This window comes from Nansenia antarctica (assembly GCF_963989245.1).
Source record: "Nansenia antarctica genome assembly, chromosome: 5".
NCBI lineage: Eukaryota > Metazoa > Chordata > Actinopteri > Argentiniformes > Microstomatidae > Nansenia > Nansenia antarctica.
In genome coordinates this window covers 63,266,305-63,287,653 of record NC_137690.1, presented here as the reverse complement: position 1 = coordinate 63,287,653, position 21,349 = coordinate 63,266,305, and the positions used below count along the sequence as shown (strand labels likewise).

At 45.0% G+C, this 21,349-nt stretch overlaps 4 protein-coding genes across 4 annotated transcripts; 2 read left to right on the top strand and 2 right to left on the bottom strand.

Annotated features, from left to right (window-relative positions):
* The first annotated feature begins 3,180 nt into the window (after window positions 1–3,180).
* On the top strand, window positions 3,181–7,360 carry LOC308158624 (cyclic AMP-responsive element-binding protein 1-like). The gene is made up of 8 exons (XM_080532287.1): window positions 3,181–3,252; window positions 5,182–5,279; window positions 5,448–5,570; window positions 5,752–5,852; window positions 5,948–6,087; window positions 6,188–6,361; window positions 6,493–6,649; window positions 7,164–7,360. The coding sequence occupies exons 2-8, from the start codon at window positions 5,190–5,192 to the stop codon at window positions 7,306–7,308; spliced, it is 930 nt and encodes a 309-aa protein (XP_080388413.1). The 5' UTR covers window positions 3,181–3,252; window positions 5,182–5,189; the 3' UTR covers window positions 7,309–7,360.
* Window positions 7,361–8,995: 1,635 nt separating this feature from the next.
* Window positions 8,996–10,566, bottom strand: mettl21a (methyltransferase 21A, HSPA lysine; the record flags this gene model as incomplete). Its single annotated transcript, XM_080532289.1, has 3 exons — window positions 8,996–9,524; window positions 9,680–9,791; window positions 10,420–10,566. The coding sequence occupies 3 exons, from the start codon at window positions 10,564–10,566 to the stop codon at window positions 9,127–9,129; spliced, it is 657 nt and encodes a 218-aa protein (XP_080388415.1). The 3' UTR covers window positions 8,996–9,126.
* Window positions 10,567–11,046: 480 nt separating this feature from the next.
* LOC308158623 (cyclin-Y-like protein 1) lies at window positions 11,047–14,568 on the top strand. The gene is made up of 10 exons (XM_080532286.1): window positions 11,047–12,043; window positions 12,328–12,402; window positions 12,497–12,531; window positions 12,675–12,775; window positions 12,872–12,907; window positions 13,074–13,125; window positions 13,251–13,370; window positions 13,570–13,736; window positions 13,874–14,036; window positions 14,218–14,568. The coding sequence occupies exons 1-10, from the start codon at window positions 11,881–11,883 to the stop codon at window positions 14,332–14,334; spliced, it is 1,029 nt and encodes a 342-aa protein (XP_080388412.1). The 5' UTR covers window positions 11,047–11,880; the 3' UTR covers window positions 14,335–14,568.
* Window positions 14,569–16,080: 1,512 nt separating this feature from the next.
* LOC308158622 (frizzled-5-like) lies at window positions 16,081–17,781 on the bottom strand (the record flags this gene model as incomplete). Its single annotated transcript, XM_080532285.1, has 1 exon — window positions 16,081–17,781. Exon 1 carries the CDS (start codon window positions 17,707–17,709, stop codon window positions 16,081–16,083), a length of 1,629 nt encoding a protein of 542 aa, XP_080388411.1. The 5' UTR covers window positions 17,710–17,781.
* Window positions 17,782–21,349: the final 3,568 nt, after the last annotated feature.

The window sequence follows — 21,349 nt, the reverse complement described above, 5'->3', positions numbered from 1 at the left end:
CACTCTGTAATATCATATTTCTTGGCTGCTCGACAGTTGTTTGATGCCTCTGCTTCATTGATCACCATGGTCTTAAACATTGGCATCGTAACTTGACTAACTTTAGAGCCACTTTGTCCGAGCTGGTCCTAGTGTGTCTCCATCCCTCAACTGGCTAAGCAGCAACATTAGCTAGCTAGCTAGTTAGTCAGCTAGAGTTAGCTACCATCCTCCTCCATGCAGCAGACATAAATATTAAATAATGAAATTCAAGGACAGGACATACATACATACCTCTACTTTTGGCTTGTTTTTCTTCATCTTCTCTTTTTCTTTTTCTTTTTTGGGCGCCAGAGTGATGATGTTTACCCGACATACTTGCACAGACAGGCTCTTGAGTGACGGAGTTGACCGTTGCCCACTCAGCCCCGCCCACTCACACCCCAGTGATCATTCAAAATACAAATAATAATAATAATAATAATAATAATAATAAACACAAGACTTGTTTGGCTCGATTGCAAGGTTTCACAATTCCCGACATTAGGACCGTGTCACACATACAGTATATACTGTATATATATTTTTATATATATATATATTATTATTATTTTTTACTATGAGTGCCCCCCCCCCCCCCCCCCCGCCTTTCGGGGCCCCAGGCGACCGCCTGTATGGCCTGTAGGACGGGCCGGCCATGCACACACATACACACACACCCACGCTCATGGCCTTTTGTCCTTCTGCTTCAGATCACTTTTGATCATTACTAAATCTCAAATGATTACTTTTTTTTTTACATTTATTTAAAATGCCTATTTATCGTCTTTTTAGGCCTGAATATGTATCACATTCCCCCTAAAGTGGGAACAAAATCTTCAGTTAGATGATTTGCTTGAGGATGTACTAACATCACAGCCACCCTATTCTATGGAGAGACCTTGGGGGTTGGCATGATCCAGCTCTCTCCTCAGGACTCCCACGGCATACTGTGTCGTACCACAGCCCCATATCCTCTGCCATGTCCTATAGCTTTGCTAATGATGACTAGTAATAAGGGTACATCTTGGACTTGGGTCTCTGGGGTTCGCCCGTCTAGAATGATTGTGCCATACAACCAGATGATCTTTCTGAAATTAGATTATTTCTGTAACCGTTCACATCAGTGAGACCTTTAACTTAATACAACAGAATTTCCAATTCATCTTTGTTTTTTTAATAAAACTAATAAATTCATGAACTTTAAGTAAACGTGTTTAGGACTCAAACTCTTTGGACAGAGTCTAATTCGGAAAAATACCTACAAAATTCAAGACCTCATAAAATCGTGATAAGACTTTTTAATACTTATTAAGGGTCTTGATTTCCCCAAAATTGATTTATCAACTTTTAATACTTTTCAAGACAGCGCGGATACCCTGTGATTTTACATTTCGTACACATCCGCTAGTGTTCGTGTTTCGTCGACATTCTCCGGGGCGTTTCGGCATCTTCCGCGGAAAAACCCGAGTCCCGTCGATAAGCGCAGATCCTCGTCGTCTCGTCCGCCTCGCGCTCCGTGTTGTTGTTCTCGGTGACGCGACGGAGGTGCAGCCTGACGCGGTCTCTTACGTGTCGGTCTGAATAAAAGTGGAGCTCCGAGGACCCGGGAGTGACGGAGCGAGTCTGTGTCGGGGTAAGAGCATCGCGATGATGTGGGAGCCAGAGATAGAAGCCTGCCCAGAAAGGTGTTTTTTCCTAATAACAGTTACCAAAGCTAACAAAGAGATCATGGCGGCGGTGTTGCAGAGCCACACAGACAATGAGTCAGTATGCATAGCTAGCCCAGACAGCGAAGAGAATGAGATTTGGAAACGGAATAGGGGGGCTTGAGTCCTCAAGTCAAAGCTTTTCAATTGGGCTTAAAAAGCATGCCACTTAGTATGTTAGCTACACCCTCCAAAGTTGTTCCAAACTACAGAGCTAGTTTTAAAAGCTAGCAAATCATTATTAAGTTCTCCATCCAGGTCCAGGATTGCTAGCTCTAGCCAGCAAAGCTAACCCACCGATGTTTGCCCTGCCAATTGAACTGACTGCAGCCCTTTTCCCCCTCATGCAATGAAGCTTAACACTGTTAGCTTAGCTGCTACCAGCAACTCAGTCTGAACCTAGCTGGCTAGCTAAGTGTAGTTAGTTATTTAATTCGCAGACAGCTACAGAATATGATAGTTAGTCAGACTTAAACTAAAAGACTAACTAAACCAGAGGTTTCATCTCTTTGTGTGACCAAAATAAAAGTGAACTGATCAACTTGAAAAATAGTCTCCGTTTCTTCGGCACACATATCAGCTATCAGAGGGTAGCTGCCTGGCGCACACGTTTGCATGTATTAAAAAAAAAACGTGATGGATCACCACTCTTATGTCTTAAAGCTAGCTAACAATGTGACATGTGCACAGCTTTGCCTGGAATAAATGTTTCTTTCCGAACTGAGCCACAAAGCGGCACTGCACACGTTTTCTGTAGTCTTCATAGCTAGCTTCCTAGCTATAATCATTTGTATTTACTGAGATAGGTATGAACCAGACGGGCAACAACTAGACAAGCTATATAATATAGCCATATCAGTATGTCATGAGTACGACATGTTTTATACGCCAATAAATCATAACAATAGAATATGGATTTACCTTTCACTCTGGGAATTTAGCTATTATTAGATAAAACACTGACCAACACAGCGTCACTGGCACGCCAACAAAATCAAATGTACGCAAATAGTTGTGTGCCGATAGCGACGTGTTTATGAGATAGTTAGCTAGCAAATGGCAATAATATGTCAGTGAAAAAAATACAATGTTCGCCAAATAGGAAGTGGCTGTAGATACGGGAGCGTATACGATAGGCTCATTATCAAATCCCGCGATACTTCATACTTGGCGGGCGACCGGCCATCCTGAGATACTACTATGAATACTTATACTTGGCAGTACTGCTAAATATGTCCGGTTTGGTCTCCTCCGTTGTGGAAATAATAATAAATGTAAAAAAAAATATATATATATATATAGATTCCATGTTATTTATGGTTGTGTTTTGTGTAGCCTCTGTTTTAATCTTTTGGAAAGTACAGCCTCAACTAGGCTAGTTTCATAACTCGAATGAGGTGTATCAGCAAATGGAGAACAGTCTCAAAGAAGAACATCCCTTAAAGTCAAGCTACAAGTACTGAAATATCAAAAAAACGTTGTCACTTTTGGAGACCGGCGGCGCCAGAAGTCACGATCGCTAACGGTATGTGGAGTTCGATTAAAGTCCACCAAGTTTGCCACTGGCTGTGGTTTGACATCAATTTGTCGTCTGTTGCATAAGTTTGCTAGACAACTCCAAACTGTCCTGCTTTGCATTGAGCGTCTTATCATCAGTGATCTAATGATATGTTAGTTATTTTGAGTGCCGCCTCTACTTTGCGCTCATCCAATAAGAGAGATCTGTTGTGCATCGCGTCATTAAAAACGTACTTTTTAGAGATGCTCCGATCAGGGTTTTTGGTGCCGATCACCGATCACTGGAATCAGTGATCTGCCGATCTGATATCACCGATCACCGATCACAGCGTCGAAAATGGCAATTGAAGCATTCTATTTATTGTGTAGCATTATTTATGTTTTAAATTATTCTTAACACCATTGACATTGTATATTAAGTATTTAAATGAAATTAGGAGATGAGAAAGTATCATGAATTGACGACCATCTGTTTTATTGAATTCACAACCACCTGTAGCTTACTTCAGGAAAAACAATTAAAATGTGAAAATAAAAATCATAATAAATAAAATGTACACTGTCACATCAAATGTGCAACATTCCACTCGAATGAGAGGAACTAGGGGCTCTTAGAGAACTTGGAGCTTATACTGTAACTGTAGCTTTCCTGAGGAACAATAAACATACCCAAACTAAACTGCAACATAAACAGGCTATAGCCAAATATAAAATACTGTTTCAAGTCAGTCAGTTTCAAGTCATATTTAGGAGGAGATAAGACAGCAAGTCAGCAATAATCAATAAAACAAAAAAACAAAACATTGCACCTAAGGAGATTTCAGACTCAAACCTTACTTCTGATTAAGCAGCATCACTGGCAGATTAGCCTTGAGAAATACAAGCATCTCAGCGTTTTTGGCACTCAGCCTGTTCCTCTTATCATCTCAAATATGTCCTGCTGCTGAAAAGTCGCTCACTATCTATACTTGTGCAAGGTGCACAGAGGAAGACCTAAAACTCACACGCTAATAGTTGTTGTTGCTATGGGCCAAGTGACTTCCTGCTCGCGGGGTCACATGACGTCGGTGAACACTACCTACACTACGCTCGTGAAGTCGCGCTGGAACTCTGACCAGCACTCGTGGAACGCCTCTCGTCCAATCAAAGCACTCGGTCCCTTTATGACGTCGAGCCCAGTGTGCGCTTCGGCGCTCTCTGAGCGAATCGACGAACGCAGCAAATGCCGTATGATATTCGTGGTATTGAAAGACCTTGCGTGCGTTCCTCCGCAAGGTATTTCTTTTGAGCAGACATTACAAACGGCATATTTGTTGTCTCTTTCCGACACTGTGTAATATTTCCAGACTGGCGACGCCATTTTGTAAACTGATCGGTCATGTTTGATCGGCCGTTTTGAGAACTCCGATCAAAACCGATCAAGGCCATATCGGCCGATACCGATCGGCGCCGATCAGATCGGAGCATCACTAGTACTTTTAGCCCATGGTGATTCCAATAGCGTCGTTATCTGTAGCCACGGCCTTGTCATACGGACTTATTTTAAGGGGAGTGTCAATCAGGCAGGCTTGGTACCTTTGATGTTGGTGCACTGTATACAACACCACTAGGGGAATATCTTCAATCAGGGGCCGGAGATACTATTACCACATCAATACAGGCTAAATACAAATGTTTATGAAAAGTGTATGCTTCAGACTAGATAAATAAACATCCAATCTAGACATCTGCTAAACAAATAACAAACTGGAACAATAAGATTTGGACCCACAAACATGCTCTGAAACCTCAGCATACTTTTACTCAGTACCGTAGGATGGCCATACATACATTCTGAGACTATCGGATTGGTTTCCTATCCAAGGCTACTTGTTCGTGCATATGAAATATATACGTGTTATGTATGTTTGACGTTTTTTTACATTCATTTTTCCAGCTGACTAAATGACCATGGAAGCAGGTGCAGATACGCAGCAGAGCGGGGACACGGCTGTCTCGGAGACAGAAGCTCAGCAGATCCCCACACTGGCACAGGTACAGTCACACAGAAACAACCGGCATTAGAGGTGAGGCTGTAAACTCAGTGTGTGTGTGTGTGTGTGTGTGTGTGTGTGTGTGTATCCCCAAACATCTGGGGGAAACCTTTGTGTGTACAAACGGAGCCTCCATATGTGGTCTCTAACTGTGGTCTCTGGGCTGAAGGTGTCCATGGCAGGGCAGGTCACCCTGGTGCAGCTGCCCAACGGACAGACAGTGCAGGTGCACGGTGTCATCCAGGCTGCTCAGCCCTCAGTCATCCAATCTCCTCAGGTCCAGACTGTGCAGGTGAGCAACCCCCCTCCCCTCCCTCCCTCCCACTGCTAGTTATATACTAGTAGTTATCCTTCACCATTGATATTAGATCAATGTTACTTATCCCATCAGGGTTACATCATACTGAACTTACGGTCACACCCCAATATTATTATTATTTTTTTTACTTTGAACTTTTTGTTCACTGTAACAGATTTCCACCATTGCAGAAAGTGAAGACTCCCAGGAGTCAGTGGACAGTGTCACAGATAGTCAAAAGAGGAGGGAGATTCTGTCGAGACGCCCCTCGTACAGGTACTACCCCCGCTGCCGTGTCACCGAACCCTAGGCCTGCTTTTCTGCATGGAACGACTAAAACAAGGACTGAGGTTGTGTTTGTGTATCTGCAGGAAAATCCTAAATGACCTGTCGTCCGATGCACCGGCAGTCGCGCGGATCGAGGAGGAGAAATCAGAGGACGATTCCGCCCCTGCAATCACCACTGTTACCATGCCCACTCCCATATACCAGACCAGCAGTGGCCAGTACAGTAAGTAACCCCTACCCTGTCATCGATCGGCATCATCATCATAGCATCCATATCTGATCCCTTCATGTCATTGTTCCCTTATCATGCTTTCTCCTTGCAGTTGCCATTACCCAAGGTGGAGCCATTCAGCTGGCCAACAATGGCACAGACGGGCTGCAGACCCTGACCATGACTAACGCAGCGGGTGCCCAGTCTGGCCACACCATCCTGCAGTACGCCCAGACCAGCGACGGTCAGCAGATCCTGGTGCCCAGCAACCAGGTGGTAGTTCAAGGTGAGACAATAATAAGACAGTGTGTATTTCTCTCCCTAAAACGCAATGCCTTTGCTGACTAGTTCTCACACTCATAGTATGCCCCATGCATCGGAGGTGAACATGCCCTGCAACTGTTCCTCTATTGCTAGCTGCCTCTGGCGACGTCCAGGCCTATCAGATCCGCACGTCGGCCACCAGCACCATCGCCCCAGGGGTGGTCATGGCCTCCTCCCCTGTACTGGCTTCACACCACGGAGGCACAGAGGAAGTCACTCGCAAGAGGGAGGTTCGACTCATGAAGAACAGGTATGTGTGGAGGAGGCGTCGTCATGCCCTGAATTGCACTCTTCATACGGTGCAGATCCAGGTTGCGTTGTTAGCTGGAAGTATGATCCTTGTGTCAGTGTGATAGATTGATGACACCATTTGATATTCACCATCACACTGACACAAGGAACATACTTCCATACTACTCTGGAAGGGTTTGGTAAAATGGCATATACCAAGAACCACTGCTTTGTTTTGTTTGTCGTGGGGCATTTTGAATACCAGTGATGTGTAATTATTACATGGCTGTAAGTCAAGATGGTCCTCCTCTGTGGCACAGTTGGTAGGGCATGGTGCTCACAACGCTTAGGTTGAGGGTTCAGTTCACGCTGGAACCATATATACTGAAAAATGTATGCACTCACTGCAATGTAAGTCGCTTTGGAGAAAAGCGTCAGCTAAATGGCATAAATAAATGTCATATCATGTGCTTAGTTGGGTAAGTTCATAGCACTGGCTGACGTTTGTGTGACGTTGTTTGTGTGCACTACAGGGAGGCTGCTCGGGAGTGTCGCAGAAAGAAGAAGGAGTATGTAAAGTGTCTGGAGAACCGTGTGGCCGTTTTAGAAAACCAAAACAAGACCCTTATTGAGGAACTAAAAGCACTTAAAGACTTATACTGCCACAAATCAGAGTAGTAGCCATTCCTCGGCCCCTGGGCCCTGAGGGGGGTGGGGGTATCAGTCCCCATGTACAGAGACTCAGCCCTGAGCCATGCATCTGGGCACCACTCCTCCTTTTCTATCTTTGTTTTCTTTTTAAATTGCAACCGTCTGTAAGAGACCTACAGGGATAGGAAAAAGAATACCAGAAGCCTAAAACCCAATTTCTCCACGTTATCGTGACTTCTGAATGGCAAAGGAAACTTTAAATCACAGGTGTCCCTAAAGGATGAGGAGGAAGTGCACTGTTCTTCCAGAGTCCATGGAGAATGTTGGGACCATAGGTTGGGACACATGTACATGTACTCAAGTAGACACCTGATGCCAGGAATACACATTCAGCAACATTACCAGCTTCCGAGGACTCCCCTGCCAACTATCACTATCCTTTGGACATTTCAGTACGGATTGCCGACACGTTGGAAATGATTATGGAGAGATTGGTATCTTTGAGTGGAAGTTCAATTGTATTTGTACTGCGCTGATTGCTTTTATGCTTCTGTTCTTTACTAACAAACGGAGTGTCATGTCATGAAACGTATTATCTTATGAGCTAGAGCAGTGGTTCTCAACCCTCTCCTCAGGGACCCCCAGCCACTCCACATATTTGATCTGTTCCACCACCAGCTCACCTGATTCAACTAACTAAAGTACAAACCATTATTGCTTTATACTTGATTAGTTAAATCAGGTGTGCTGGTGGTGGAACAGATCAAATATGTGGAGTGACTGGGGGTCCCTGAGGAGAGGATTGAGAACCACTGAGCTAGAGGTTTACCATGTAGGATTTCTGCTTTCGAAATGTCATTAAGGATTTTTTTGTTTAGTTTCTAGCCTTGCTAAGTAAAGAAACACAAATATAAACTGATAACTATGAGGTAGCAGAGGTCATTGTTGTTGCTTTAAACTGCATCTCTGTAACAACTAACAAATACATTCATTAAGTATGTATCAAAAGCTCAAAACCATTAAACGAACCACATGTCAGTCTTCTGACGCATTAGAGACCAGAACTCTATAAACTTCTGACAATGTTATTGGCTATTGTATAGTTGGCTTTGGGTCTGAATGGCTGTTTTGTCAGGCCTCCTGCTTTTTCTCCTGGCCTGAACACACAGAATCCTACTTAATTTCATCAACAGATTCATTGGATACATTTGTGCCTCGAACAGTACTGACTGACAGACAGGACAAGGGAAGCATTGTAATCATGCATTAACAAGGGGTACTTGGCCTGCATTAGTATAGCCCTTCATTGCATGATCCATCTCTGACAGACTGAAAACACAGTTAACAAATGTGGGATTACTCAAGTCTTCTGTTTGATTGGACAATGGAATGCCATCTTGTATTATTATGTTGTTATGATGTAGCCACCTGTCAATGTATCCTACTTTAACACTTTTGTTGCCATTTTCATTCATATTTTGTATACGGTACATTGTATTTCTTAATGTCAGCATCAGTTATATGAAAAGCAAAAACAGTTATTGGAGCTATTACATTTTTGGCAGCTGTTAATAAATGTGTTTCTGGTATGATTTTTGGTCTTGATTTCCTTTTTTAAATTTGATTTTATTAAAAAAAAATACAAATGAAAAGAAAGAATATATTAATTAAAGGCTTGTGATATCTGCATCCACACAATACATTCAAGCTCTCAAATATCATTGGGGAACGGGGATCCATTTACTCCATACTGTATGCCAGCAAAGTAGTGGAGAAGAGAGAATGATTGATGGAACCACACTGATCCATCCACTGTCAGGTTCCGGAGCCTCCTGTCACTAGTTCTTACAGATCCCTCCTGGCTGGCAGTTTCACAGCCTTGTAGATGTGAATGTCCCTTTGGCTCTCGTAGTACACCTCTTGCACTGTGAAACGCTGCTTTAGCAGACTCAGGAAGTTGGTGTCTCGCTCATAGCGGATTTTACAAGCCAGCAGTACAACAGTGCTCTCTGAGCACAAGTGCTCCATAGTCTGAATTAATGCCAGAAAGGTGTCCTCCAGGTACACAATGTCTGCTCCCAGTACAATATCAAAGCCCCCTGATGGGTAGCGCTCCAAATCCTCACCCCATGTCAGTTCTGAGACCTCTACTGCTCCTTGCTGATCTGGGGTTAGGTTTTCCTTCACATTGGCAGACAGGAACTCCAAGGCAGGCTTACGATCTGTGATAGTCACTTTGGCACCTGGAGGGGAAATAAAGGCAGTACTGAGAAAAGCACTACACAAGATAAATATGAGTTATTATTATAGTTGGCATGTATAAATGGCAGTATAAGATAGGCAGCAGTAACTAATCTGTGATGATAATGACAAGAGTTTGTTTATTGGTTCTTCTCACCTAACAGAGCTGACACGATCCCCACCAATCCAGTACCTGCTCCTAGCTCAATGGCAGCCTTGGCCTTCAGATCCACCTGTCCCAACTCCAGGTACATACACAGCACCACTGCCTGACAGGTAAAGGGAACATACAGAGGCATGATATAATAACACTATGTGCAATATGACAACCCTCGTGTACATAAGGTTCAGAGATAGGGAATGTTAGGATATTTATAGCATAGCATAGAGTACAGCACAGTGTTTTATTTGTATAGTATAGTTAGTATAGTGAATAGTGTATATAGCCTTTATTTATGTAAACCATCTCTTTTCCCTTCTTGTTTTTAGTATTTTTTTCCAAGCACCAGGGGAGCCCCCCCTCACAAATGTCGTTGTATGGTACCTGTACTGTATTAATGACAATAAAGACCATTCATTCATTCATTCATTCATTCATTCATAACAGTTTTAGGCAGAACTTGAGTGAATCAATGGAGACAAGAGCGTATTTGAGAGTGTTGGTTGACTTGCTAAGATGTCACTTCATCAGTCCTATTTGAGACTGCACAGATACACAGATACACTGCCCCTGTCTGTTCTCGCATAGCCCCCTCGTCTGAATCCTAGTTGGGGTTCTTGAACTCAAACCAGCCCAAGACGGACAACCTTGTCTTGAGATGTCTTAAGACGTCTCGAGACAAGGTGATGATGGCTGGGTATGAAGTAGTAACGAACGACACATGTATTTTCACTCACTGCGTCCCATACGACGGCCGCGACCCCTAGCTTGTTCCAGTCCTGAGCCAGACGGATGTGGTGGTTGGCGAAATGGAACTCCGCTGACGAATTGTGCAGTTTGGAAAGCAGAGGCAACGAATTCTCCACGTACGGTACCAAGGCCATGATACAACAAGCCAGCATAGATCAGCAGATGCTATCGTTAAACTCGAGGAAGGCTGTGTTCGAAATGGCATACTAGCATACTGCATACTAGCATACTCAATTAGTACATACTGCATACTGCTTACTAAATTCATAATAAGTATGCCCAATACCAGCCGACCGAAAATCTAGTATAGATTTCTTGCATACTCAAATTTCACATACTCTACAGTGTGAACGCACTGCATACTCAAAATCTACGTCATATCTAGTATGAGTAGTATGCTAGTATGCCATTCCGAACACAGCCGAAGTTTGAGTCGATGCTGGCGTTAGGTCTCTAATCTCGCGATAGCCAGCCATTAGTAGCGGAGAAAAAAAAGTGATTGACTTTTATAAACGGCCAATGGAAACGGACGGACACTTGGGTGTGGGCGGGGTCAGGGTTGAAGGAGGCGGACAGAGGAGAAAGGCGGCTGTCATCAGCTGTTCGGTAGTGGCTGTGGCTGGGCGGTTAGCATCGAAACCGAGATATATGTCTAATAGTATCTTATAGATTAGCCGTAAGAACCACGCAAGCTAGCTTATAGAAGATACTTAGTCATTTCATACGGAAACTCTGCATGTTTGCCACTGCAATGCATTATTATACATCGGATGATCGACATCCTCAGGTGGAGAGAATCAGGGGTGGTGGTGTGAGACTGGAAGACTGGTGAAAGACTGGATTATCTAAGCTACTAGGGTGGTTATTTGTACATCGTTTAGTCACATTTTTAGTCATTTTTAGCAAAGAAGGTGGTTTTGTTTGAGCCAGGACAGAATCAGAATGCATGTTGCTTTAGTTGGCTAAGCTAAGCTAGCAGCAACTTGCTGCAAAACAGCTTGATTATCGGCTTACAGAGGGGGTAGCTAACTAGCTAGCTAGTCCTTAGTAGCGTATCGAGTAAGTAAAGCCTCTCTCTGGTTCGGTTCCTCTCGTTAGGGGATCACTACTACCCTGTTTGTCATAATCAGCTAAGCTTAGCGACTTGGTCAAGCCTGTGTCAGTGTCTGGTAAAAAAAAAAATCTTGCTTGACGTATCAATGCGCTACTCGCCATGCCGCTGCGCGCAACACGCCCTGAAACAGATAGACCGTCAGCTTTCCGGTGTGAAGGGTTTCTAGATCTAATCAACCCCAAAGACAGTATGTGGCTACTATCCAGGTGTTATCCAGTTAATTCACGTTCAGTGTTCCTGTCCAGATGTTATTAGGCGAGTGAGTGAACCGTTTTCTCTCAGTTTTATGGGAAACAGACAGTGTGGGTAGGTTAGGGCTTTAATCGCTCCAGCTATGGGGGCGACGGTGTCGTGCTGCATGTCCCCCGGAGGGAGTCCCAAGATCCCGAAGAGACCCGTGGAGCTGGAAGACTTCCCGATCACCACCACCGGCGATGACGTCAGCGAGGACACCGGGACATATCTGCAGCACATCAGCGACCGGGAGGTCCCTGACGGTAGGCGGTGTGCAGCTTACTGCATTTACTTACTCTTCCGATTGGGCTTGGGTGTGTGTGTGTATGGGTATGCGTCTAGATCAGAGGTTCTCAACCCTCTCCTCTGGGACCCCCAGCTTCTTGCTGGGGGTTCCCGAGGAGAGGGTTGAGAACCACTGGTCTAGATGCTGCCTACTGGCACACCATTACATTCAAAGAAAATAAGGTATTGTTGCAAAGGTTGAGTACTGTCACAGTAACTGTGTGTGTGCACATTGGTATGAACTTTGGTATGATCTTTTCAGAATTGGCTCAGGAGTCCAACCCATCTGACCATCCCAGAGCCAGCACCATTTTCCTCAACAAGTCACAGACGGATGGTGAGTTTCTTTCTGGTGTGAAATGAAGAGAGAGATTCACTGTTATATGACATTGTTATTGGATTTGACCATGCCTTTGTGTTTTTTCTTTTAGTGCGTGAGAAAAGGAAAAGTAATTATTTGAATCATGTAAGTAGTTCTTCTTCCCATCCAAGCCAAGTTGTATATTATTATTATTACACATGGAGATGTTCCCATATTTGAGTTTGTCAGGATGTTGCATGTGTCCTTGTCTGTGCTACTACTGTACTGTGTCCCTTTCCCCCTTGCAGATGTCCCCCGGGCTCCTGACCAAGAAGTACAGCTCCTGCTCCACAATATTCATTGATGATAGCACAGTCAGCCAGCCCAATTTAAAGAGTACAGTTAAATGGTAAGCTTACTCCTCTCTTCTCTTACATGTAACATGACAGAGGAGTAAAGAAGCCGTCACTGTTATGGGCTCACTGTCTGTCTCTTTTTGTTCCAGTGTCACTTTGGCTATATACTATCACATAAAAAACAGGTATGTTGTGTCTGTATCTGTATCATTTTCATTTCATGACAAATACAACACAAAAGCTGAAAGGACACGTGTTGTGTTCAAGCTCTCTTGTGACAATGTGGTCGTTTCTATTTCTGTGTGTTGGCTTGAGGGAACATGCGTGTGCTAACTCTTATTTTCTTATCAGAGATTCAAACCGTTCTCTGGACATTTTTGATGAGAAGACGCACCCATTATCAGTGAGTTAAGAGTTTTCTGTTTGAGTGGAAGTAGATCGCTCTTAACCTAACCTTTGTCACCATTTGGTGTGTATCCCGTGTGCTGTGTCAGTTTGAACAGTCTCGCTTCATGTTCTGCTCCGCAGCGGGAGAAGGTTCCAGATGATTACGCCAGTGTGGACCCTGAACACAAGCTCATCTACCGCTTTGTTCGCACACTCTTCAGCTCGGCCCAGCTTACGGCAGAGTGTGCCATTGTTACCCTGGTATGGACCAAGTCACTTCACCTCTTGCTGTCATCCCTGAGGACCTGTGTGTGTGTGTGTGTGTGTGTGTGTGTGTGTGTGTCTAACTGTGTGGATGGGTGGGTGTATATAGATACTATAGATAGGTAATTTATTGCCCGAGGGGAAATTAAGGCGTTACAGCAGCTCACAGCAGGTGTTTGTGTGTGTGTTGTCTCAGGTGTACCTGGAGAGGTTGCTGACCTACGCTGAGATGGACATTTGTCCCTGTAACTGGAAGCGCATCGTGCTGGGGGCCATCCTGCTGGCCTCCAAGGTGTGGGACGACCAGGCGGTGTGGAACGTGGACTACTGCCAGATCCTGAAGGAGATGACTGTGGAGGACATGTGAGTGTATCCTGCTGTCACCGTGTTGGAGCCAACGTCCACCCCATAATCAACAGTGATCTACATTCTTGAAATCAAATGGTACCCTATGGGCCATAACGGCTGATTGGCTGTCTCGCTCGCTCTCTCTCCCTCAGGAACGAGATGGAGAGGCACTTCCTGGAGCTGCTGCAGTTCAACATCAACGTGCCGTCCAGCGTCTACGCCAAGTACTACTTTGACCTGCGCTCTCTGGCCGACGAAAACAACCTGAGCTTCCCCCTAGAGCCTCTCAGCAACAGGCGTGCCCAGAAACTGGAGGTAGGAAGATCTTTGAGCAGAAATATCTGTTATATGGCTCTTCCTATGATTACTGATTTAATTAGACTAATTAGATATTTTGTTGCCCAGCCACCTCTACACATTTCAATGACTGTTAATGTGTGGTGAGAAATACCAGGCAAGTGTCCTTGGGTTGTAGTGACTTCTGTATTGTTTCCAGGCTATCTCCAGACTGTGTGAGGACCGGTACAAGGACATGAGTAAGACGTCTATACGGAGGTGGCTCAGTGCGGACAACCTCATTGGTGTCAGAAACTCCCACGCCGTGCTGTCATAGAGCTGGAGTGAGGGGTTGGGGATGTACTGACGGATGCCCTGTTCTCTCTCTGCCTCATCTCCCCACACTGACCATGGCAGAGCCTCTGGAACTACCCTGTGGTGTAGTTTCACACACAGGCAGAGAAGAGAGGACACGGACGGTTTTCTTTGCTTACTGTGTAGGCCTTAAGCTGTTAAATGTTATCAGTTTTTAATTGAAATCATTTTCAGTTGCTGTATTTTGAATAAACCATGACGATGATGCAGTAAATTGTGTCCTTTGATTGTTTGCTTTTAAGTATTTTTGAAATCGTAAAGACTTGAAGTGTCAGGGTGGGAGGAGGTAGAATTCTTAACTATTCGGACAAATTAACTTTTAAGTTGATTTAAGCATTTTGGTATTTTGTCCCACATTCATTTCATGCAATCACTGCATCGAGACTGCAACTACATCGTTGTGTTGAGTGCTTTGGGTCTTGCAGACAAGCGTAATCATTGGGGCAAGAACACCACTTTTGCAGATCTGAGAGAGCTGATTATGTGTAAGCACTAAGGCTGATTGAAAATCTAAATGCCAAGCTGACTCAAAGCATACCACAGCTGAGAGAGCCTAATAAGAGGGAGTGGACAAACCATGCCCATACAAAGAGATGAAATCACATACTATTTGATGGACGATTTATTGTCTACTTGGGTCAAAGAGACAACCTAGTTTAACATTTCAGATAAGTTGGTCATGACAAACTTTGAGGGAGACCACACAACATATCTCAATAGATGTTTATGCTATGTATTTTACCAATATCATTAACAGCTTACACAAATGAATCTGTGACAAATTGGATACTGTAAATGGAGAAAAATAAATATGAGCAAATATTAAAATAACTGGACCAGTGTAGCTTTTGAGGAGGTAGATCATGTCTAATATTCTTGTAGAATGGCACAAGGGCTCTAGCGAAGTGTTGTTGTAGTTACCAATACCAGCCACATGAGGGCAGAAGACACAAACAGACGTGTCCTCAGTTACAAGTAAAGTGAACTTTTCATTTCATCCATCAGATACAAGGAGTAGACTACATGGATTTTCAATAAACGTGATACATCTGCCCAGGAATAAACCAAATCCATTGTTATGAGTGTAATAACAGGACATAGCATTGCCCAACATAAAAGAAAATAGATGTCAGATATCCAATGAGTGCCGAACAAGTCATATTTGAGAGCATATACTTTAGGATGACCAAATTTAAATTAAGCAAATAAATAGCATTAAACCATCTTCAGCATACATACAGATAAAACCACAGCTAGAGTGTGGCACTGCTGCATGGTCAGTTATGTAGAGGATAAAGGTAATTTGGGCATTTGCATCCTAACCATCACCTACTGTTTCTACGTTTCTACAGTTTTAGCTAAAAAGCAGAGAAGCAAGTTCAAAACTAGCCAACACATTATTGCATCCAACATTTCAAAACCTCAAAACATCTGTCCGATAATCAAGCGTTAGAAGAAATTGTCCATTAGTCTAGGAATATTGTTAGGTTGTTGTCATTAAACGAACTCAGTGATTTCAAACATTTGTACCATAAATGAAACTATACAAACTATACAAAAATACTTCTTTTTTTACTATTCTCCCACACATTATGTTTTAAGCAAGTTCTTCTATGAAGATAAATACAGGGTAAGTTAAAAACGACTTTTTACACAATTTACAATCTTTCAATAACTTAAGCTAACCATCCAGCCTGGCCAGTGTAGGTCACACGGATGGGTGGGACAGGGACTTGTGGTCAGACTGGGAGGAGGGCACTCCGGTGCGGTTAGTGAGAGACGTGCTAGCCTCACTGCACACCGAGGCACCGGACGACTTGTGGCTCCAGCAGGAGCAGCAACGACTGAGGAACCTGCGCCAGGACTCCAGGGTCTTCCCTGACCAGACCCACACCCCTGAGGTGATGCCCACCACCAGGGACATAAAGTACTTGAGCATGAAGATGGCATGGTCCGGCCCGGGTCCCAGGCGCTGGCGCTCGGCCTGGCAGGAGCAGCTTAGAGCTCTGTCCCACTGGGGCCTGAGGTGCTGCTCGTACACCAGACAGGCCACCACCACGGTGGCAGGGACCGCGTAGAGCACAGTAAACAGGCCCAGTCGGATCATCAGCTTCTCCAGCTTGTCGGTTTTGTCGCCGCCCTGCTTGATGACGCTGCGGATACGAAACAGGGACACAAAGCCGGCCAGCAGAAAGAGGGAGCCAATGAAGAGGTACATCACCAGGGGAGCAAGAAGAAACCCCCAAAGGCTATCTACACTCTGGTTCCCCACATAGCAGATCCCAGCCACAGAGTCCCCGTCTACAGAGCCCAGCGCCAGCACGGCGATGGTCTTCACGCTGGGCACCAGCCAGGCAGCCAGGTGGAAATATTGGGAGTAACCGGCGATGGCCTCGTTGCCCCACTTCATGGCTGCCGCCAGGAACCAGGTGAGGGAGAGCACAACCCACCAGATGGAGCTGGCCATGCCGAAGAAGTAGACCAGCAGGAAGACCAGTGTGCACAGGGCGGGGCCCGAGGTGTCATACAGGACGTGTTGGCGGTCTTCAGAGCAGGCCACCCTCTCATGGCCCACCACCAGCCTCACCATGTAGCCCAGGGACACAAAGAGGTAGCAAGCAGCCAGATAGATGATGGGAAGCTCGGGGTACTTGAAGCGCTCCCTGTCAATGAGGAAGGTGGTCACGGTGGCGAGGGTGGAAATGAAGCAGAGGACAGACCACAGGCCGATCCAGAAGCTGGTGAAGGCGTGCTCGTCCTGGGAGAAGTAGGGCTGGTAGCAGGGCTTGGCACAGTTCGGCACGGGGCCCGTGTAAATACGGCTGTAGAGCGGGTGGCCCTCGCTCTTTATGGGCACCAGGGGGTGGCGGCAGCGGCAGTCCTGGTCACACTCCTGGTGGCTGTGGGGTTTGGGCTGGGGAGGCCTGCGGCGGGTTGGGTTGTTGTGGGGGGCCTTGGGAGTGGGTTTGGGGAGGGCGGGGGACAGCGTAGTGATCTCGCTGCTGTTACGGTCCATGCACAGCTGCTCCGCGTCGCCCAGCTCCGGCAGTCTCTCACAGCTCATTCTCTCAGGCCACTCAAAGCCATACTGGCTCATCAGCGGAGAGCACCCACGCTTGGCCCGCTCGCACACTGAGCGACAAGGTGGCAGGGGTTTGCGGTATTCCGGGATGCAGATGGGGGTGTACATGCTGCAGAGGAAGAAGAGCAGGTCCGGGGAACAGTGGATCCGCACCAGAGGCCAGAATTGGTGAACCTCCAGGCCCACCTCATCTTGGGTGTCATGGTTGAACTGGTTGGGCATGTAGGTGAGGTTGTAGCCAATGTCCTTGCACATGGGCACAGTGATGGGTTCACACACGATGCTCTTAGAGGCGGTGTGCACCAGCTGGACGCTCAGCAACAGAAGCAGCCACACCACACCGGTGTGTCCACGGCGGTCTTGCGCGATCGCCATTGAATGTTATCCACGGCTGAAATGTTTAAATAAAATGCTGAAGGTTATTTAACAGAAAAAGCCAGTGTTTTCTTTCAACAGTATGCATACGGTCTCAGCTCTTTTGTATTCATATATTATCATGGTAGCCTATATGAGGATACTAACTGCGCAATTGGGTTCTAACTAAAAGTTATAAAAACGGTTACAAGAAAAGTAAGAACTCACCTTGTCGATCACACATCAATCTGCGATTATTCTGTGCCAAAATCAATGTCCAATCCCAGTTTGAGAGAGTGCGCAGAATAGCAGGAACATTTAAAATACCGATAATCCAAGAAAAATGCCATTGATCAGCAGCATAGGTTTTGGACACAAATTATTCCTTCCGAAAACGCGCTCCCCGATGCAAGCAAACAAATTCCATGCAGCTATTTTCCATCACATCACATTACAGCAATGGGTTATGCCGAATATTTTCTTAGGAAAACTTCTCTCGGTGTGTAGAAAAATAAAAAAAAGTAGCCTTTTCCATTAACCCCGTGGACAGCCTTTCCCATGCTTTTGTAAACGAATTGCTCAGTAAAAACGAATTGTATGGGAGGCAGCAGGCTTGTCCTGGCGTATCCTCCTCCCCCCTAGAACAAGTTTGCCATTGCCCAAATAATGTAAATGACCTGACAATCCGCCTGCCAACACACGCACAACACACTCGGAGCAGAGTTCTACGCGCAACTAACAAACTGTCATAGCCAAATGAGACGGTGAAGTAGGACGCGTGCACGCGCGCGCGTGTGTGTGAATGAACTATAGTGGTCCGGGCTTGTTTTGTCATTTTGTTTGAGTCTCTCTCTCTCTCTCTCTCTCTCTCTCTCTCTCTCTCTCTCTCTCTCTCTCTCTCTCTCTCTCTCTCTCTCTCTCTCTCTCCTGCTGCCTGTATTGTTAAATTGTCTTTTGTTTTCATCTTCTAATGGCATCTTGACCTTAAATGAGTGCCGATTGGTCCGCGGGCCACTGGAGAATCACAAAGAAGACTTTGCTGCTCGCTACAGTTGAGCCATTGTAGGCCTATACATTGTCAATGTACTAATTGGCGCTGACAATTAAGCATGTTAGCACACAAGGTCCGTTTTCTGTTTATCTTCAGTTACAGCTAAAAGGAGCAAATGAGTCAGCTAATTCAGAGAACATACTGTATCCACACATTCACACAGGGGGCATTGTGGAAAAATGAAAATAAGGTAGAATCAGTGAAGAATTTGTTACAGTGTTGCTGACCATGTGCATCCCTTCATGGCCACAGTGAGTGTATCCATCTTCCAATGGCTACTTCCAGCATGATAATGCACCATGTAAAAAGCAAAAGTTGTCTCAAACTGGTTTCATGAACATGACAATGAGTTCAGTGTTCTTCACTGTGGCCTTCCCAGTCACCGGATCTGAATCCAATAGAACACCTTTGGAATGTAGTAGAATGGGAGATTCACAGCTTGAAAGTGCAACTGAAAAATCTGCAGGAATTGTGTGATGCATGTTATCACGGACCAGAATCTCAAAGGAATGTTTCCAACATCTTGTGGAATCAATGCCACAAAGAATTTAGGCTGTTTTGAGACCAAAGGGAGGACCTACCCAGTATTCGTATAGTGTGCCTAATAAAGTGTTCAGTGAATGTATACCTACGGTGTGTCCTCCTATTCACATGACAAAGCATTACTTATTCAGCAACTCCCCAGCCTGGGCTACAGTTAATGTCATCACTGCTCACAGAGTCATGGTATACTTTTTGACATGTCGAAAATCATATGCTTGCTCATGTGCTTATCAGCATCTAGCAGCCATGAAGGATCTGCTAGGACTGGTTGATTGATGATTCACTTATTTAGACAAATGTATTGATTGTAAGTTGCTTTGGAATTAGGCGTCTGCTAAATGCCCAAAATGTAAATGTAAATGAAGGTGTAAGATCAAGAACATCATATTAGAATAAGGTTTTACAATAGCATGGCAGACATTTACTTCCTTCAGAGTGTGATTAGCATTTTAGACAGCACCTGATTAGTATACTGTGCACATCATTTGGATCTGAGACTGGGAAATAGGAAGTAATGTCGTTCCCTACAGTACTAACAGGAGCTCCTCAAGTGTGGGAAAGATGCAGCGCTCCAAACCAACCTTCTGCTTATCGACCCACTGCTCAGACAGAATTTCGACCACTTAAGAGAAGACAAAAAACAACAGAACTATATACCAGACCCTGCTGGAGGCCTGAGCCACTCCAGGCCCCTGTGGGAGAGCAACAGTGTGTTCGACCCTCCCAGCTACAAAGCCAGGGTCAATGAATGAATGAAATGGAAGTGGCCAATTAAGTTTCCTGAACTGTTTCCTTAAAAAAAAGTTGCAATTGTGTGCTGACTGAAGTCCAGTGCTTTTTCAGTGCAGAAAAAGAGAAAAAAAATGCTTGAGTGCCTCTGAGAGAAGAGATGAGAGGGTAGGCATTGATGTGTCCCCCCTTCAGACCGGTGTACACTCGACATGAAGGGAGCGGTACCAGCGGACACCTGTTTGATTCAAGCCTCCACTGCGTTCAATAACTTCCCCGCGTTCTCCCCCCCTCGCTCCATACAGTAGCCACCATTCCACTTCCCCAGGCCCTCCAATCAAACCTCAGCCGAACTATTGTTCATTCAAGGGCCAGGACCTGCACTGAAGTGTTTTTTTTATTTATTTTTGTATACCTCCTCTCTACCTCAAACCCCTTTTATTCTTTCATTGTGTGTACTCTATGAATAAGGACCCTTTGCTTTTAATTGAACTTTGATGAGGTCTTAATGCACGGTATCCCTCTGTAAAAATGTTCACATATATGCACATCACAAACAAAACAAGGTCCTTGCATTGGACATCAAGGACAGTTTCCTAATAGCACAGGGCCGTTTAAATGGTCCAATAGGCTGAATACATGTCCTTTCCTGAAATGACATTCAATTGCCATGAAAACACAATTATATTTCCTTGAACACATACACGCAAAATGCTGTGTATTGGGTGTGACGATTTTGTGTCGAAACTATAGAATTTCCATGAGACTTGAACGGATGTTTCAAATGTTATGAATAATTATATTGATTGGCATGCTGGGGCAGCGTTTCCCAAGGTTTCTGTTTTGGCCAGAGAACAGCCCTTCTCTCTCAGTCATGAGATGGCCTGACAGGGGGAGGACATGGGTGGAGAGGGAGAGGGCCTCTTTGTGTCCTTGTTGTTGTTGTACTAATTTGACATTTTACAAATTCCTGTGTCATCAAGTTCCTCAAGTGTGGTAATTAAGAGAGGCAGGTCCCTCCTGAATGGGGGCCTTACAGCGCAGAGGTCTCCACCAATTGGACACAGACACAGACACACACACATGCACATACACACATTCACAAGCACACACACACACACACACACACACACACACATACACACATTCATCATCATCAATTGGTGGGCTATCGGGAAATTGTGGGAAAGGAGCTGAGTTATTGTGAGTAATGCTTGA

Bases quoted from the DNA above. Each gene is read 5' to 3' on its own strand.
- LOC308158624 (XM_080532287.1), top strand. From the start codon at position 5,190: ATGACCATGGAAGCAGGTGCAGATACGCAGCAGAGCGGGGACACGGCT. The intron at 5,571-5,751 runs GTGAGCAACCCC...TCACTGTAACAG, and splicing joins CTCAGGTCCAGACTGTGCAG to ATTTCCACCATTGCAGAAAG. The intron at 6,650-7,163 runs GTATGTGTGGAG...TGTGCACTACAG, and splicing joins GTTCGACTCATGAAGAACAG to GGAGGCTGCTCGGGAGTGTC.
- LOC308158623 (XM_080532286.1), top strand. From the start codon at position 11,881: ATGGGGGCGACGGTGTCGTGCTGCATGTCCCCCGGAGGGAGTCCCAAG. The intron at 12,044-12,327 runs GTAGGCGGTGTG...TGATCTTTTCAG, and splicing joins CGACCGGGAGGTCCCTGACG to AATTGGCTCAGGAGTCCAAC. The intron at 14,037-14,217 runs GTAGGAAGATCT...TATTGTTTCCAG, and splicing joins GGCGTGCCCAGAAACTGGAG to GCTATCTCCAGACTGTGTGA.